The following is a 17938-nucleotide window of genomic DNA, read 5'->3' as shown; positions in this document are numbered from 1 at the left end:
GTCCTACCCATTGGACCGACAGGGAATTCCCTGGTGTATCTTCTATGAAGACCTTTAGAACCAGAGTCACTCTCCTCGGGAGACCAAGGCTTAGAACTGTCCAGAGCAAGGACCACAGTTGCTGGAAAGTCCAGGTGAAAAAACATATCCCTTGGGGGCTGGGGAGCTAGACAAGGGCATGCTCAGTAGAATGGTGGGGACAAAAGACTCTTTGGAGAGAATCATAGACAACTATGAGGTGAAGAAATGAATACTGCAAACATACACAACTCTTTTGGGATGTTTGGCTGTGGAGAAGGAGAGCCAAGGAACTGGTTGGAAACTAAAGAAGAATGTGGAGTGGAAGGGTAAACTTAAAAAGAAAAAAAAAGAGGTTCTAGACCTTATTGGGTGCTGTTGGGAATGATGGAAGGGAAGGGAAAGATTTGATGCTGCAGGAGAGAGAGCAGATAAGTCAAGGAGGGAAGTTCTTGAGAAAATGAGATGAGTGGCATTCAGAGGACAAGTAGGACATGTCTTGGGCAGGGATACTTGTTTTCTGATCGCGGAGGTGAAGACAGAGAAGAGTGGTGCAGTGGTGCAGGTGCATCTTGTTTCTCCATTCATCCACTGATGGACCTTCGGTTGTTTCCACCTTCTGGCTATTGTGAGGAGTGATACTATGAACACCTGTGCACACGTTTTCGTTGGAGTGCCTGTTTTCTCTACGCACCATTTGCCCAGTATGTCCTCTTGGAGGGCAAGAAATTTATCTTCTTCAGCTAAGTAATCTGTCTGGTAGGTGTCTTGCATATCAGCAATAGTGGGAGCATCTGTGATACTGTAATGACAGTAAGAAATATATATTTGATCTTCATCCCTGTTCCTGGCACAGAGCTCCCCAAGCCCTTGCAATTCCCCGTGAGGAGAGCAATAAAGGTGCTTTTTTGTTATGTTAATGAGGAGGCTTCTGGAGAGCACCTAAGGTTGGGGGGATGGTCACCAGAGGAACCAACCCTATGAGTAGAGGGTTGGAACTTTCAGCCCCACCCCTGGACTTATGAGTGGCTGGAGATTGAGTTCCGTCAATCCCCATCAATGGCCAATGATTTAATCAATCTTGCCTATGTAATGAAGCCTCCATAAAAACTCAGAAGGACGGGGTTTGGAGAGCTTCCAGGTTGGGGAAAACCCAGAAGGCTTCCACGTGCCACCATGGTGCTTGTGCCCTGAAAAACTGTGGGACCCAACCTGGAGGGATTTGGGGAGGAGTTTTATAGCAGTGGTTCAAGGGCAGTGTTGCTGATAAGAATCAGGCCTACACTCCTTTAATCTGGCCTCAGGTGGTCTCCTGATGAGCTTCTCTGGTTCCTTTAATCTGGCCTCAGGAACTCAGGGAAGGTCACGCAGGCTGGAGTCTATTCTCTACAAACAAGAAACGGGGTACACAGAAAGGCTTCCATGTCCAGGAGCCCCACAGGGTCCTGCTTGGTTTCACTAGGACACCCAGCTGGTGCTGGAGAACTGCTTGCTTTGGGAAGAAATCCATATATTGGAATTAGGGTCAGAATCAGACCATCGCACCTCCCAAAAGCCCCTTCCCACTTTCGTCCTCGTTGACCAAACTCTTTTTCATGGCAGCCATGCATCCCTCCCAGAGTCTAAATCTCCAGTGGAGGAACTAGATTATACGTTTAATTTAATTTTAATCCATTTACATCTAATGGCTGCATGTAGCTAGTGGCCACGGGCTTGGCCAATGTGACTGAGGGCTGCCCGCTCTCCTCTCCCATCACATCTGAGCTGATTAAGGCTGTTCTGGGTCCAGTTTGCCTGTGTGTTCTGGCCAGAGAGCTGGCTCACAGGCCCCAGGGAACATGAAGAAACAAGCATCCTCACACTGTCCTGTTTGTCTTCGTATTCCCAGTTTTCTCTCTGCTTTCGACAACTGTGTTTGTGGTATAGCCATTAACATTTCCTGATCACCTTTAAAACCTCCAAGAGGGTCATCCCTGGTGGTCCAGTGATTAGGACTCCTAGCTTCCACTGCAGGGGGCACAGGTTTGATCCCTGGTCGCGGAACTAGGGTCCCGCATTCTGTGTGGTGTGGCCAAAAAAAAAAATCAGGGGTCAGCAATTAAAAAAAAACAAAACAAAAACCTCCAAGAGACCTGTATGTCCTCAGCCCAGATGTGCAGAGGGTCACAGGACATCAGGAGCATGGAGGTAAGTGAATTGGATATTTAGATTCCAAGGAGGTTCCAGCGCACCCCCAAAAGTCACTAACACAGGCATTGTGGCAGCATATCCTTGGCTGTTTGGAAGCCAGGAGTGATCCCTCCCAGTTCCTGTTACTCAGGCAGCCCCAGATCTACCTCCCCTTCCAGCCCCTCAGCTCTGCTCCTTCGGAAGTCACTAAAGCTTAGGAAACTTTGCCCAGGTCAGAAAATAAGCCATGAGGGGTAAAGAACTGAGGACTTCAGCTCTCAGGTGACTAAGAGGGAGTCCTGGGGACCCAGACTCCCAGCACTGAGGGCTTCCCCTCTTTGAGCCTCTGTCTTCTTACCTGTAAATTGGGTCTATTAACAATCCTTCCTGTGCAAGATTGTCCGCACAACAAAAAGAGACATTGTGTATTCGCACCACGAAATGCTCCTCTATGGGAATGAGAAGGAGCAAATCATAACATGCACAACTGTGGCTGAATCTCACAGACATAACATAGAGGGAAAGAAGCCAGGCACAAAAGAGGATGCACTGTCCGATTCCATTTACGTGATGTTTCAAAACAGGGGAACTAACCTATGCTGATTAGAGTGAGGACGTTGTTTATCCCCACGTGTGTGTGTAGGATGTCTGGAAGGGGGCAGTGGGGACATTCTGCTTCTTGATCTGGGTGCTTGTTATTCAGGTGTCTTAACATTGTGAATATTGATTGATGGGATATTTATGATATGTGCAATGGTTTGGGTGTATATTACATTTCACTGAAAATTTTACTGAGAGAGAAAAAGGAGGGAGGGATAGAGAGGTGAGTGATGGAGAGAGAAGAGAAGGAGGGAGGGAGAGGGGATGGAGGGCAGGAGAAAGGAAGAGAGGGAAAAAAAGGGAGGGAGAGATCAGAGGGATGGAGAAACAAGGAAGGGAAGGAGGAGCACTTTCCTGGAACAGCGAAGGTAAAGAAAGGGTGAGTCTTAGAATCTTCTGCAGCGGGACGGATGACGTGGGGTGAGTTGATACAGGGTTCAGTAGAGTCAGTGGAAATCATTTCTTATCCTTCCCCCCACCCCCATCCACACAACTGGAGGCTGGGAGAAACAACAGCACCACAGACAGAAATAGCCGGCTTCCAAGCACAGTCGTCAGTGACCTGAAGCAGCTGGACAGTGCCTGAGCCAGAGAGGCCGCCACTGACAAGCGCCCTCTGTTGTCAATACTATTTCCATGGGCTGGAGCTGGCCTCGGTCTCCCAAGCCTCAGAGTAGCCAGGGCCCACGATTCCTGGGACTCTGACATGAGGGAGGCCCCACGTATGTCCCACCCACCCCCAACCCATATATCAGAGGGTGTTGAGATGGCTCGTGCCAGCTCACAGACACTTGTTAACATTTCAGGATTTTTTTTTTAAGAAGTTTTTTTTTTTTTTAATTTATTTATTTTTGGCTGTGTTGGGTCTTCGTTTCTGTGCGAGGGCTTTCTCCAGTTGCGGAGAGCGGGGGCCACTCCTCATCGCGGTGCGCGGGCCTCTTACTATCGCGGCCTCTCTTGTTGCGGAGCACAGGCTCCAGACGCGCAGGCTCAGTAGTTGTGGCGCACGGGCTTAGTTGCTCCGCGGCATGTGGGATCTTCCCAGACCAGGGCTCGAACCGGTGTCCCCTGCATTGGCAGGCAGATTCTCAACCGCTGCGCCACCAGGGAAGCCCCAGGATTTTTTTTTTTTTAATTGAAGGATAGTTGATTTACTATCCTTCAATAAAAAATGTGTTAATATCTGCTGTACCGCAAAGTGAGTCAGTTATACATATATATACATAACTGTTTATTTTTTATTTTTTTTAGTTGCAGCTTGTGGGTTTCTTAGTTGCGGCATGCCTGCGGGATCTAGTTCCCTGACCAGAGATTGAACCCGGGCCCCCTGCATTGGGAGCACAGATTCTTACCCACTGGACCACCAGGGAAGTTCCTATACATACTTTTTAAAAATATTCTTTTCCACTATGGTTTATCACAGGATACTACACATAGTTCTCTGTGCTACACAGTAGGACCCTGTTGTTTATCCATCCTATATATAAAAGCTTACATCTGCTAACCCCAATCTCCCACTCCATCCCTCCCCTAATCCCCTCCCCCTTGGCAACCACCAATCTGTTCTCTATGTCTGTAGGTCTGTTTCTGTTTCGTAGATAAGTTCATTTATGTCATATTTCATATTCCACATATAAGTGATATCATATGGTATTTGCCTTTCTTTCTGACTTACTTCACTTAGTATGATAATCTCTAAGTTCATCCATGTTGCTGCAAATGGCATTATTTCATTCATTTTTATGGCTGAGTAGTATTCCATTATATATATATGTGTGTATATATATATATACACACATATATATATACATACATAGCACATCTTCTTTGTACATTCATCTGTCGATAGACATTTAGGTTTTTTCCATGTTTTGGCTATTGTGAATAGTGCTGCTATGAACATAGGGGTGCATATATCTTTTTGAATTATAGTTTTTTCTGGCTATGTGCCTAGGAGTGGGATTGGTGGATCATATGGTAATTCTATTTTTAGTTTTCTGAGGAACCTCCATACTGTTTTCCACAGTGGGTGCATCAACTTACATTCCCACCAACAGTGTAGGAGGGTTTCCTTTTCTCCACACCCTCTCCAGCATTTGTTATTTGTAGACTTTTTAATGATGGCCATTCTGACCGGTGTGAGGTGGTACCTCATTACAGTTTTGATTTGCATTTCTCTAATAATTAGTGATGTTGAGCATCTTTTCATGTGCCTATTGGCCATCTGTATTTCTTCTTTGGAGAAATGTCTGTTTAGGTCTTATGCCCATTTTTCAATTAGGCTATGTTTTTTTTGTTTGTTTGTTTGTTAACATTTCAGGAATTTTATGAGCCATTATTAGAAATCAGTCATATAAAATTACAATGAAATAAGTGATATTCAAAACAAAGGTAACAAATTCTCAAATTCAGCCCTTCCTAATTACTTTGCTATATTTTGATGAACCAATGAAGTTCCAACATCCATCTTCCCTCTTTTATGTTTGTCTCTCATTAACATAAACAAAAATATCAGCCGACACTCATGTAGGAACTACGCTTGTGGCATCCATAACAGGAGCTACTTCTTTGCTGGACTGGAGAGTAACCAGACATTTATTGGTAGTCTGATTTTGTGACATTCCTGTTCGAGACAGAATGATGAAAACTGGTACTGGATTTTGTAAGAAATAGCAAGTCGCCCTGAAACTATAGTGGTATGAAATTTACAATTAAGAGTATCGTGTATTGTATTATGATTTGTAAACTGCTACATATCATTTATAATCAGTAAAATCTATCATAAACATATGTATTTATATACAGGCGTACTTTTTTTTCCCCTCTAGAGCTGGTGGTTAAATGTTTACCAGCATACCACAGTGCTGAAAATACTTGTGCTTGGGATTCTGTAAGAACCGTGTTCAAATCTTGGCTCTGTCACTACTTGTGTGACCTTAGAGACGTCATTCCCCTTTTTTGGACTTCAGTTTTCTCTTCTTTAATACAGAAGCTATAATAACTGAGGGTGCTCTTTTGGCTGGAGCTAATAAGTATGAAGTGGGTAGCCCAGGGCTTGGTATATATCACAGCCACCATCAACATTATGGCTCTTTCCACTTGCTGGAGACAAGCCTGCTCTCCCTCTGCTTTCTCTGTCCTCTGAGATCCAGACCACAGTGACGTGGCCCTTCCCTCTCATCCTCACAATCCTCCTTCCTCGTGGGACCTCCCTTTCCCAATCAACACATTGGGAAATCCTTCAGCAGACTTTCCTGTGAATCCTTGGACCTGGGGAGAGATGGGAGGGGACACATTCTGGTCCCATGTACCTTAGAAGAAGAAGGTCCCTGTGAACTTCTCCAGGGCAAAAACCAGTTCCTGGTTTATTGTATGCCAGGCACTGTACTGATGCATTGATTTGTTAGGGCTGCTATAACTCATTACCACAAACTAGGTGACTTAAAACCACAGAAATGTATTCTCTCATAGTTCTGGAGCCTAGAAGTCTGAAGTCAAGGTGTCAGGAGGGTTGGTTCCTTCTGAAAGTTCTTAGGGAGATCGGTTTTATGCTTCCTCCTGCTTTCTGGTGGTTGCCAGCAATCCTTGGTGTGATGGATTCAATTGTAACCTGCCCCATATTCCTAAATTGAAGTCCTAACCCTGCAGTACCTGTGAATGTGACCTTATTTGGATACTAGGTTGTTGCATATGTCGCTATTTAAGTTAAGATGAGGTCATACTGAAGTAGGGCCCCAATCTAATAGGACTGGGTGTCCTTATGAAGAGGGGAAATTGGGACACAGACACGCATGCAGGGAGAACGTCATGTGAAGATGAGATAGGGGTGATGCTTCTACAAGAGAAGGGATGCCGAAGATTGCCAGCAAACCACTAGAAGCTAGAGAAGAAGGCTGGGACAGATTCAGAGCCTTCAGATTCACAACCCTGTCAAAACCTTGACCTCAGACTTCCAGCCTCAAGATCTGTGGGGCAATACATTTCTGCTGTTTAAGCCACAAAGCTTGTGATACTTTGTACAGAAGTCCTGTAAAACGAATACACTTGGCTTACAGATGCATCCCTCCAATTTCTGCTTCTGTCTTCATATCACCTTCTCCTCTGTGACTACTGTTGACTACTCTCCCTCTGCCTCACTCTTATAAGGGCTCTGTCACTGGATTTAGGTAGGGGTGATCTCATCTCAAAATCCTTAACTTGATCACATCCGCAAAGACCCTTTTCCCAAATAAGGTCACATTCACAGGTACAAGGGGTCAGGACTTGGGCCTGTCTTTGGGGGGCCACCAGTCAACCCACTGTATCTGGGGATTCATATAACGTACATCCTCTCATGAAATCTTCGCTCCAAAAGAGAGTCAGAGGAGGGAAACCGAGGCTATGAGCGAACAAGTCACTTTTCCAAAGTCACACTGTTAGGTCAGAGGTGGGATTATAATACAGGGCCCTCCAACCTGCTGCTATTTCATGCTCTGTCCCAGAAGAGGCCTCAGTAACAGTGTTTGATGAATGAATGCATGAATGAGTGAATGAACGAAGCAACTCAGTAACGGGTACGGAAAGCAATCTTGTGCAAATATTTCCTAGAAATAGCAAATTATCAGCAAGTTTGGGAGTTCACTTATTTTACTTTCTTTCTTTCTTTCTTGGCTGCGCCGCGCGGCTTGTGGGATCTTAATTCCCCGACCAGGGATCGAACCCAGGCCCTTCACAGTGAGAGTGTAGAGTCCTAACCACTGGACAGCCAGGGAATTCCCTGGGAGTTCATTTAAACCAGGTTCCATGCCTGGTATTTCCAGCTCTCTGCATGACATTGAATATATCAAGACCTTAGTTTCCTTATCTGTAAAATGGGGATTATAATACTTGCCTCAAATGGTTTTCAAGGGAGTTAAATAAGAGTAGGCATGAAATAGGAGCCTGGGGGGAGGGGGGAAAATGTCACTTCAGAACCATTGGGGGCTTTTTTTTTTGGCCATGCCATATGGGGCTTGTGGGATCTCAGTTCCCTGACCAGGGATTGAACCCAGGCCAAGGCAGTGAAAGCTGGAATCCTAACCGTTAGGCCACCAGGGAACTCCGTGGGGGCATATGTTTAAGTCATTTGCAGGGTCCTGAGCTCACTGAGTCAGAATATATGGGAGTGGGACCCAGAAATCTGTATTTTTAGCAAATGCACACAGCTGATTCGGATGCTCTGGTGTCCCCAGACCCGTTTGCAGGGGGCTTGGATAGGTGATAAGAGCAGAGCGTGGAGGAGCTTTCCGGCTGTGTGCCCTTGGGCACCTTCCCTCAACTGGTCTGGTCCCCAGGTCAGAGCTGAGGTCGCCGGGGAAGGTCAAGGATCCCCCTGTTGCCGCCTGAGTCAGTCATGCAGACCCTCAGCTGCTGCTGGTTCAGGAACAGCTAAAACTCACCTCAAATTCCAGTGTGCTGGGCAGACGCTCTCGCTTAACCTGAAGGGCTACCCTGTGAGGGACAACTTGAGATGTTCCCATTTTACAGATGAGGAAACAGAGGCTCAGGGGAATCAATAACACGCAAGTAACCGGCTCATACCTGGGGGCCCCAGCCCATCCCCCTGGCCCCCCATCATCCTCTCCTCCATCTTCTGACTCAGACTGTTGCGTTTCTCCCACGAGAGGCTATTCAGGCCCTGGTCTGTGGTGGAGGCGGACCCAGGACTCACCGTGGACAACGGGAACTTTGGGAAGAGAGCCGGGGAGGTACAGAGCCAAAGCCATATATGCAAGAGTAACCTGGGCCTTGAAATTTTTTCTGTCAGAGCTCTGAAGATGATGGACCCGAGGGTCCAGGGCCCAGGCATCTTCTACAACACACAGGGGTACAGGTGCCCAGCCCCTCCCCCCTCAGACCCAGGGGTCCATCCCCCAGCCTCCTCTTCCCCCAGTGACCTACTTACCTGGCTCTGCTGACTCCATGCTGTATCACTCTGGCCAGGAAACAACTCTTCCCAGGCCTCAGTTTCCCTCTTTGGAAAATGAGACTCCCCTCTTGCTTCCCTGGGAGAGGATAGAGCTGCTGAAAAGGAAGTCCTTCTCTGGCTCTTTCTGTCTCTGTTCCCCTCTGGGGAGAAGGGTAGGAGCAGAGAGGAAGCGGGGTGGCGGTGTCTCCTGCTGGAGGGATGGGGTTGCAGCCAGACGGGGCTGTCCCTCTCCTCGCGGCCTCGAAGGTCCCCCAGCTTCTTCCCAGAGGCAGGTGGGTGTACAGTCATCAACTCCCTCCCTCCCACCCAGGATTTCGGCAGAATTTGGAGACCTAGGTGTTTCCCAGAACATGGGTGTTTGGGAGGAATGGCCCTGTGTAACCAGCTGCAGCCTGGCCAGGGCTCTGCCAAGAGGGCTGGGACACAAGCCCTGGAATTCCTGGAAGTCAGAGGCAATCCGCTTCCAGATGTGGGATCTTTGCTGTTCCTGGGAAGCCTTACCTAGGGTCCCACGTCCCTGGGAACTCCTCATCCTACCCCTCCCAGCTGCTGGGTAGTCGGTGGTGGAGGGGGGGTAGAATCCCACCTCTGGTCTTTCTCCCTCCCCCCTCTTCCCCATCCTCCCCTCTCTCTCCCTCCCCCCTCCTCCCTACCCCTCCCTCCCCCTTCCTCCTTCTTTCCCTCCTCCCCTCCCTCCCCCTCCCTCCTTCCCTCCCATCCCCCTCTTTTCCTCCTCTTCTTCCTCTTCCCTGTCTCCATCGACCATTCTGATTCTCCATCCCAATCTCACTCATTCATTCACCACGTATGTACCTATTGAGCACCTACTGTGTACCAGGCACGGGTCCAGACCCCAAGGAAACAGAGTCACCAACAGCACAGGCAAAGGCTGCTGCCTGTGTGGAGCTTGCATTCTGACAAGGGAGACACATATTATACAACGAGAATCAACGGGCAAGTCATACTTTATGTAGGAAGGTGACAAATGCTGTGGGGAAAAAAAAATTAGAGGGTAGAGAGGGTCAGGAGTCCCAGGGTGGGGCAGGTTTCCACATTAAGCAGGGTGGTCAGGTGAGCCAGCCTCCCCCTTCCCTCATCCTCCTCCCTCTTTCCTCCCACCCTCCCTCCCATCTTCCCTCCTCCCCTTCCCCCTCCCCCTTCTCCCTCCTCCCTCCCCTCCCCCCTCCCCTCCCCTCTCCCTTCCCCCCACCTCCTCCCCCTCTTCCTTTCTCCTCTGACTCTCAGTGTCTAGATTCTCCCAAAGCACTTCCCTCCCCCTCAGGACACCTTGCCGAGAAATCACACCCCTGGACTCAAGCATTGAACAGAACACAGACTTCTTCAAGTTGCTTCCTTAGGATCCTCCCTAGTTCAAAAAGGAGGCAAAGGTAGTCAGAAGCAGCTCAGACGAGAGGCTCAGTGGGTCTGCCCCCCACATCTGCTGCCCACCTCCCTGTCTCCTCCATCCTCAGGGTTTCCTCTCCAGCCTTTGTTCTCCCTCACTCTGCAGGTGCCCTAGCGCTCCGCCGGTCCCGGTCCCGGTCCCGCCGCTGCTGCCTGCATCCAAGCTCACACTCTGCTCTCCTTCTCCCAGAGAAGACCCTGGTATGAACCCGCCACCCACACACCCGGGCCAAAAGCTCCTAGTCTGTCCACTCTGTGTGTCCCTCACAGGCACGCAGAGCTGACCCTGTCTCTCCCCTGCTCCCAGCCCTCCCGTGGCTCCCCAGCACCCAGGACAAAGTCCCAGCCTCTGAATCTGGCATTCAGAACCCTGCGTGGGGTGGACCCTGCTATGCACCCACCCCTGTGCGTCACCCTTTCAGCCTCCACAACATCAACTCCCAGGTACTTTCCGGACTGTCTAGGACATTTCTTGTCTCGGATGCCCATCAGGTTCCACCTTTCAACCCCCAGCCCCACCCCCGCCGTCCTTACCCTGACTAACTTCTCAACATTCAGGACTCACCTCCTCCAGGATATCACCTTCTCCAGGAAGCCCTCCCTGACTCTCCTGCTGGGTTCATGCGTCCTTGTCCTCGCACTGGTCTGTGATCCTCTGTTTACACAACTGTCTCCTCCACCAGACTGGCATCTCCTCAAGGGCAGGGCCCGGGTCTGAGTCATTTCTGTGTGCCCAGCATCGCCCAGCTGAGAGCTTGGCCCACGAGGGGCACAGGAGATGTCCCTACAGGGAACAAATGTTCCTTCCCCTGCCTTTTCTCCATTTTGGCCTTATTATCTCCCCGCTTTCGCTCTTTGGTCCTGTGTTCTGTAAACCACACCCTGAGGTTTTGCAATGATGATAGAAGTCTTGGGACGGCCACTGTGGACCCAAGGTGGGGACCTGAGATCAGCCACCAATGGAGTGGAGGATTCTGGGAGAGATGGCTGTTAGTGAGGGGAGCAGGAGGTGGTCCCGCCACTACCAGACCCTGCCTCCTGTGGGAGTGCCGACTTGGTCTGTCCTTGTCTTTCAGCTCTTGTCTTGGCTGTTCCCAGCCTTGGTCATCTCTCCCTGCAAGGAATTCTGGGAGACTGGACTTCTGGGTCTGAGGGAGGAGAGGTTAGGGTTTTGAACTCCTAGGTCTGAGGGAGGAGGGGCTGGGGACCTGGACCCCTGGATCTGAGGCGGGAGGGGCTGGGGGCCTGGACTCCTGGGTCTGAAGGGGGAGGAACTGGGGGTCTGGACCCCTGGGTCTGAGGGGGGAGGGGCTGGGGGCTTGGACTCCTGGATCCTGGTGGAAGAAACCATTGGGGTTTAAAGTCCTGGTTCCTTCTCCCTTATCCACACTCCAGTTTTGGAAACATTTGGTTTTATACAGCTACTCCACCCTGGCAGGGCGGGGTGGGGGACTGGGCAGCCAACTGCCCGGCTTCTGAGTGGAGCTTGGGCTGCCCCCCACCCCCCATCCTGGGGTAGAGGAATCACCCTCCCCTCCTCCTCTGGGCTGGGCTCCCACTGGAGGACCCATCATCCTGACACAGCCAGACACCAGGCGGTGGCCTAGGCTCCCGGCAACGGCGTCAGAGACTCAGAGACCGCGGCCCTGCCCTGGTGAGGTGGGCGGGGTGCCCCTGACTGGGGCCCTGAACTAGCCTTCTTCTCCCCGACAGCCAGGTTCATGCAGAGACCCAACCTGGTGAGGGCGCAGCACACCCTGCCTATCCGGGGAAACCCAGGGAGTGAGGACTTGGCATCTTGCAGGGGAAAGCTCCAGAACAGGCTGGAAGAGATGGGGCAGCAGGGAGACATGAGGACTTGGAGACAGAAAAACAGAGAGAAACAGTATGAGAGGCAGAGAGAGAGAGGCAGAGAGAGAGAAACACACACCGAGATAGAGCATCAGAGATACACCAAGATGCAGAGAGACAGAGGGAGGAGAGAGATTGAGAGAGACAGACAGACAGACAGACAGAAGCAGAGAAAGGAGAAACAGGCAGCCACTGAGAGATCAGGGAGAAACAGAGAAACAGAAACTGGGAGACAGGGAAAAATAAAAAGCTAAGGATACAGATAGAAACAGAAAGAAGGAGATAGAAGTATACAAAGAGAGACACAGGCAGAGAAACACAAAGAGAGGAAGGAAGAGAGAAAAGAGAGAAAAAGGATAAAAAAGTTAGGGAGAAAAAGAAAGAGAGACACAGAACAAGAAAGTCAGGAGATGGAGAGTCAGAAATTTAGAGACAGACACAAACCCAGAAGGAAGCAGGTAGAAATGGAAGCCAAGGAGAGACTGGAACACAGAGAGAAAGAACCAGACAGGCAGACGGACAGAGAAACGAAGCCAGGGAGACAGAGACAAAATGATAGACTCAGAGAAAGACAGAGACAAAGAGAGAGGAGATGGTCAGGTACAGAAATACATAATCAGAGTCACAGACACAGGGAGAGAGACAGACATCATCAGTTCATACTAACAGGAGCAGAGAGAAAGAACTAGATACAGAGATTTTTTTTTTCTTTAGATCATGAAAAGAAGGGCATGGAAACGATGACATTTATCACTGAGTCTAGTCCTGAGGAGCTGGGGACTCAGACAGCCCCGCACCCCCCCCCCCACCCCGTCTCTTTGGTCTCTGAGCGAGGCCACTTCCACTTTTGCTCTGACTCAGTTTCCCAGGCTCCCTGGGGGCAGCTGACCAACAACTCTGAGTTTACCCTGGAGGCTCTGAGGAGACAAATCCCAATGTCCCAGCCCCCTCCTCAGACCCTGGCAGATATGCACGCGCTCGTGCCACACACGCGCGCGCGCGCGCACCCACACACACAAGCACACGCACGTGGACCCGAATCAATTAGGCATTGAACGTTCAGACGTTCACTCACAGCTCCAGTTCCAGACAGAAGGCCCCCCAGGCCAGCGCACACACAGTCACACCCACAAGCACTCACGTGTGTGCATTTGATTGCATCTGCCAGTGGCCGAGACCAGTCCCCGGGGAACCCAATCCCAGACAGATTCTGAGGATCCGAGGGGAGGGGCAGTGTGTGGGGAGACTGAGGTGGAGGAGAAGGGGGGAGGCGAGGAGATCTGGGAGAGGGGGAAAGAGAGAGCCACGCGGGAGAGAGCAGAAAGAGGGAGGTGGGGAGAAAGAAAGTGATGGAGAGAAATCCAGAAGTGGAGGGAGAGACGAGAGCAGAGAGAGAGGAGAAGAAATCGAGGGGAGGGACGGGGAAAGGAGGGGGTGCGAGGGTGGGGAGCTCAGCGGGAGACGGAAGGGCGGCGAGGATGGGGGCGCTGGGCAGGGAGGCCTGGCGCGGGGAGGGCGGTGGCGGGAAGCGGGTGGGGCTCCCTGGCTCTCCGCCGTGACCTCAGGGCCCCTGGCCCAGCTCAGCCCTGACGTCAGCCCCTCCTCCCGCCCCCGCCCGCGCTTCTCTTCAAATCGCCCCCCAGCTCTCGGGCAGCAGAGAGACTCGGGGAGCAGCCGGCAGGCGAGGAGAGAGGCCCGCCGGACCCACAGCGATGAGACAAGTGTGTGCGTGAGTGCGTGTGTGTGTGTGACTGCGGCTGTGCCGGGGGATTACCAGTACGTGTGTGACCACGTGTGAGCGGGGAGCCGTCAGCGCCGGGGACCTCGCGTGTGCTCCTGAGCCGGACAGCGACCCTGTGAGTCCGTGCGCCATCCCGCCTGTACGCACGTCAGCTGTGGCCTGCCGGTGCTGACCTGGCTGTAGATCCGTGTACGTCTGTGCGCCCAGGAACGGGAGAGGAGAGCTGTCTTGGCTTGACACGGGGCTCTGGATTTTACTTTCAGGTGTTGAGTAAATATTAAGTTGAGCCAAATGAAATCGCCAATCTCCGGTCTCTCTTGACTGGTGAAAATGGCAATTTCATATGGTTCAGTCTCAACTGTTACTATTTTTTTCTGAAACTTGCATCTGCCCCTTTGCTCCAGACCCACGGGTGGGTGTCCGTGCGTTGGTTGCCGCCTGGGCATCTCTTCCTGGTGTTTTTCCTTCCTGCTGTAGGGCATGTGTCCTGGAGTTCACCTGTGTGGCTGTCAGTGGTGGTGGTGGGGGGGGGGGCTGATGTCAGTTTCAGGATCACTAAATTCTAAGGGCAGGTGTCTGGAGTCATCTTTCAGAACATGAGTGTTTTCCTATGGGGGCACGGTCTGTGTGTCTCTCATCATGTGTGAGTACACGTGTGGAGTTGTGTGTCCATAGCCGACACGTGTTATCATGACTGTTGTTGGGTTTAGAACCCTCCAGATACCCAGCCATCTCGCTGATCCCCAGCATGAATTGGGTCACCCCCAGAAACTCAGGCAGAGACAGAGAAGGAGGATTCCAGAAGAAATAATACTTGCTAATACTGACCGATTACTAGAACCAGGCTAAAAGCTGTACCTTAGCTCTGCCCTAGAGAAACATAATATAAGCCACACACATAATTTAAAATTTTCTAGTAGCCACACTAAAAAGAGAAAAAGAAACAGGTGCAATTAATTTTAATAATAACATTTTCTTTAACCCAAGGTATCAGGAGTCGGCAAACTTTTTCAGTACCAGGCCAGACAGTCAATATTTGGGGTTTTGAGGGCCATACAGTTGAGTATTGTGACTACTCAACTTTGGCATAGTGAGAAATCAAGCTGTGTACAATATGTAATCAGATGAGCGTGGCGTGCCAATAATACGATGTAAGGACGCTGACATTTGAATTTCATATAATTCTCTTTATTTTTATTGAAGTATAGTTGATTGACAATGTCCTCTTAGTTTCAGGTGTACAGCAATGTAATTCAGTTATATATATATATATATTTTTTTTTTACAGATTCTTTTCCCATATAGGTTATTACAAAATATTGAATATACTCCCCTGTGCTATACAGTAGGTCCTTGTTTATTTTATACATAATAGTGTGTATATTCATAAAATCTTCATGTGCCACAAAGTAATTTTCTTCTTTTCACTTTTTTCAACCTTCTAAAAACATAAAAACTAACCTAAGCTTGCGGGGCCGTAGTGAAAAAGGAGGCCATAGTATGCCGACCCCTGCTATGTATCAAAAATATGATCATTTCAGTATGTAATCAACGCAAAAATATGCATGAGATATTTTGCTTTCTTTTTTTTTTCCGCATTCAGGCTTCACAATCCAGATGTGTGGCACATTTCATGCAGATGCTATATTTTCACTGGAGATACTTGATCTGTATTTTTAGATTTTGTAAAATTTAGTTGCAAAAGAAGCTTCACAGACCCTACTTGTTCCAAACAGGCATAAAAGCTTTCCAATAACTGAATTAAGGCTCATTATCTAAATTTAAACACTTAAATTGAATAAAATTAAAAATTCAGTTCCTCAGTGGTACTGGTTACATTTCAAGTGTCCTGTAGCCACATGTGGCTGGTGGGTCCCCTATTGGACAGTGCAGCTCTACAGCTTAGTGATTCATTTAACTCATCATAAGCCCAAGAGATGGGAACTGGTGACAGAGGAGGCGGTTTAGCCTAGAGGATGGTGGAGCCTAGCGACCTTGGACGAGAGAATACGCCTCCTGGTGCCTCAGTTTCCTTATTTGTAACAGGAGGGGGTAACAGTACCTACCTCCCATGGAGCAGTGCTTGGCACATGGAAGGGGCTAAACCCCCATTTTACAGATGAGAAAACAGAGACACCTCCTCCCCTTTGATTCTGAGCGGTTCCATCCACATGTACTGGACACCTGGCCCTGCCAGCCACTCCTCCTTGCTAATCAATCCTCAGTTTTGCCATCTGTATGGTGGCGGCAGGAAACACTCTCTGTGCCCCGGGGCGCTCCTGAGGAGTAAAGCCAGTATATAAGGTTGTGGTTTAGTGACTGGATTCTTAGGGTTCAAATCTTGGCTTCTCTGACAGACTTGTGGTTGCCAAGGGGGAGGAGGGAAGGATTGGGAGTTTGGGATTAGCAGATGCAAACTATTCTATATAGAATGGATAAGCAGCAAGGTCCTCCTGTATAGCACAGGGAGCTATATTCAATATCCTGTGATAAATTATAATGGAAAAGCATATGAAAAAGAATATATACGTTTAACTGAATCACTGCTGTACAGCAGAAATTAACACAACACTGTAAATCAACTATACTTCAATAAATATTTTTTTTAATGTAACAAACAAACAAAAAACTTGGCTTCTCTGCTTTCCAGGCAGACCTTGGGCAGGTTGCTGCACCTCTGTGTGACTCAGTTGCCTCATCTGTAAAATGGGGATGGTAATAATAGTACCTAGCTTATAGGGCTGTTGCGAGGATTCAAATAAGTTAGTTCCTATAAAAGGTTTAGAGCACTGCCTGGCGCATATCACATTGCATTCTTCTTTTAGATGTATATTAGTATTACTAGTATTATCTTAACACTAAGAAACCTTTATGAGATGAATCATTATTTTCTGTGCCACTAAGAAGGAGGCGGGAAACCTTTGTTTATTAAACTGTGACACTCCACTGAGTGTAATCCTCGTGGATTTAAAAGCTGTTAAAAATGTGGAAAAAAATGTATTAGGATCAATATAAGCAGGCATTCAGCCTTGATAACTGTTTTCCACATTTATTTTCATTAATGAAAATAACTTTGCAGTACTCAGGGGATTTTCTTTACGAAAAGGGTATGTTATATCACTGGCCTGGAAACAAAACCCAGGAGGGCTTCCCTTCCCCCGGGGAGGCATTTCAGGACCCTCTTCCCCTTCCTATCCCCTCTCTCCGCTCCCTGGCAGGACGTGCCCAAGCCCAGCCCCGCAGCCCGCCACTGCTCCGGCCTGGCCCGGAGGGTGCTGACCATCGCCTTCGCGCTGCTCATCCTGGGCCTCATGACCTGGGCTTACGCCGCCGGCGTGCCGCTGGCCTCGGATCGCTACGGCCTCCTGGCCTTCGGCCTCTACGGGGCCTTCCTCTCGGTGCACCTGGTGGCGCAGAGCCTCTTCGCGTACCTGGAGCACCGGCGGGTAGCGGCGGCGGCGGCGCGGCGGGCGGCGGCGCGGGGCCCTCCGGACGCGGCCACGGCGCGCAGCGTGGCGCTGACCATCTCCGCATACCAGGAGGACCCCGCGTACCTGCGCCAGTGCCTGGTGTCCGCGCGCGCCCTCGTGTACCCGCGTGCGCGGCTGCGCATCCTCATGGTGGTGGACGGCAACCGCGCCGAGGACCTCTACATGGTCGACATGTTCCGCGAGGTCTTCGCCGACGAGGACCCCGCCACCTACGTGTGGGAGAGCAACTACCACCAGCCGTGGGAACCTGCGGCGGCGGGCGCGGCGGGCGAGGGCGCCTACCGGGAGGTGGAGGCTGAGGATCCCGGGCGGCTGGCGGTGGAGGCGCTGGTGAGGACGCGCAGGTGCGTGTGCGTGGCGCAGCGCTGGGGCGGCAAGCGCGAGGTCATGTACACCGCCTTCAAGGCGCTCGGCGACTCGGTGGATTACGTGCAGGTGAGTGGAAGGCACCCGCGCCGCATCCGTGGCCCTGACACCCCGAATCCCACTTCCCTCGGATCCTTCCTTCAATCTAGAGATCGGAATGAACCTCTTCTTTCCTTCCTTTACTCATTCATCCATTCAGTGGAGAGATTCTTTCCTTCGCTCAATCATTCACACGTCCATGTATCCACCTATCCAATAGGGAAATTACTCCTTCATTTTATTCATTCATTTATCCATCCAACGAAGAGATTGCTTCCTTCTTTCTTCATTCATTCATCCATTTGATGCAGA

General features: G+C 50.0%; 1 protein-coding gene across 2 annotated transcripts in view; it reads left to right on the top strand.

Annotated features, from left to right (window-relative positions):
* Positions 1–17938, top strand: part of HAS1 (hyaluronan synthase 1) — a 42093-nt gene that overhangs the window by 18621 nt on the left and 5534 nt on the right. Inside the window, exons 6-7 of one of the 2 annotated variants that reach the window (XM_057533521.1) lie at positions 10245–10339; positions 16949–17656. In XM_057533521.1, coding sequence (XP_057389504.1) covers positions 10245–10339; positions 16949–17656 — 803 coding nt within the window. Of the gene's footprint in view, positions 1–10244; positions 10340–13508; positions 13711–16948; positions 17657–17938 lie in introns of those variants that run through there. The other variant, XM_057533523.1, reaches the window with a different exon arrangement.

Source organism: Balaenoptera acutorostrata, chromosome 19 (genome assembly GCF_949987535.1).
Source record: "Balaenoptera acutorostrata chromosome 19, mBalAcu1.1, whole genome shotgun sequence".
NCBI classification, from domain to species: domain Eukaryota; kingdom Metazoa; phylum Chordata; class Mammalia; order Artiodactyla; family Balaenopteridae; genus Balaenoptera; species Balaenoptera acutorostrata.
Note: the sequence above shows the minus strand (reverse complement) of the source record. Positions and strands in the feature narration are given on the sequence as shown.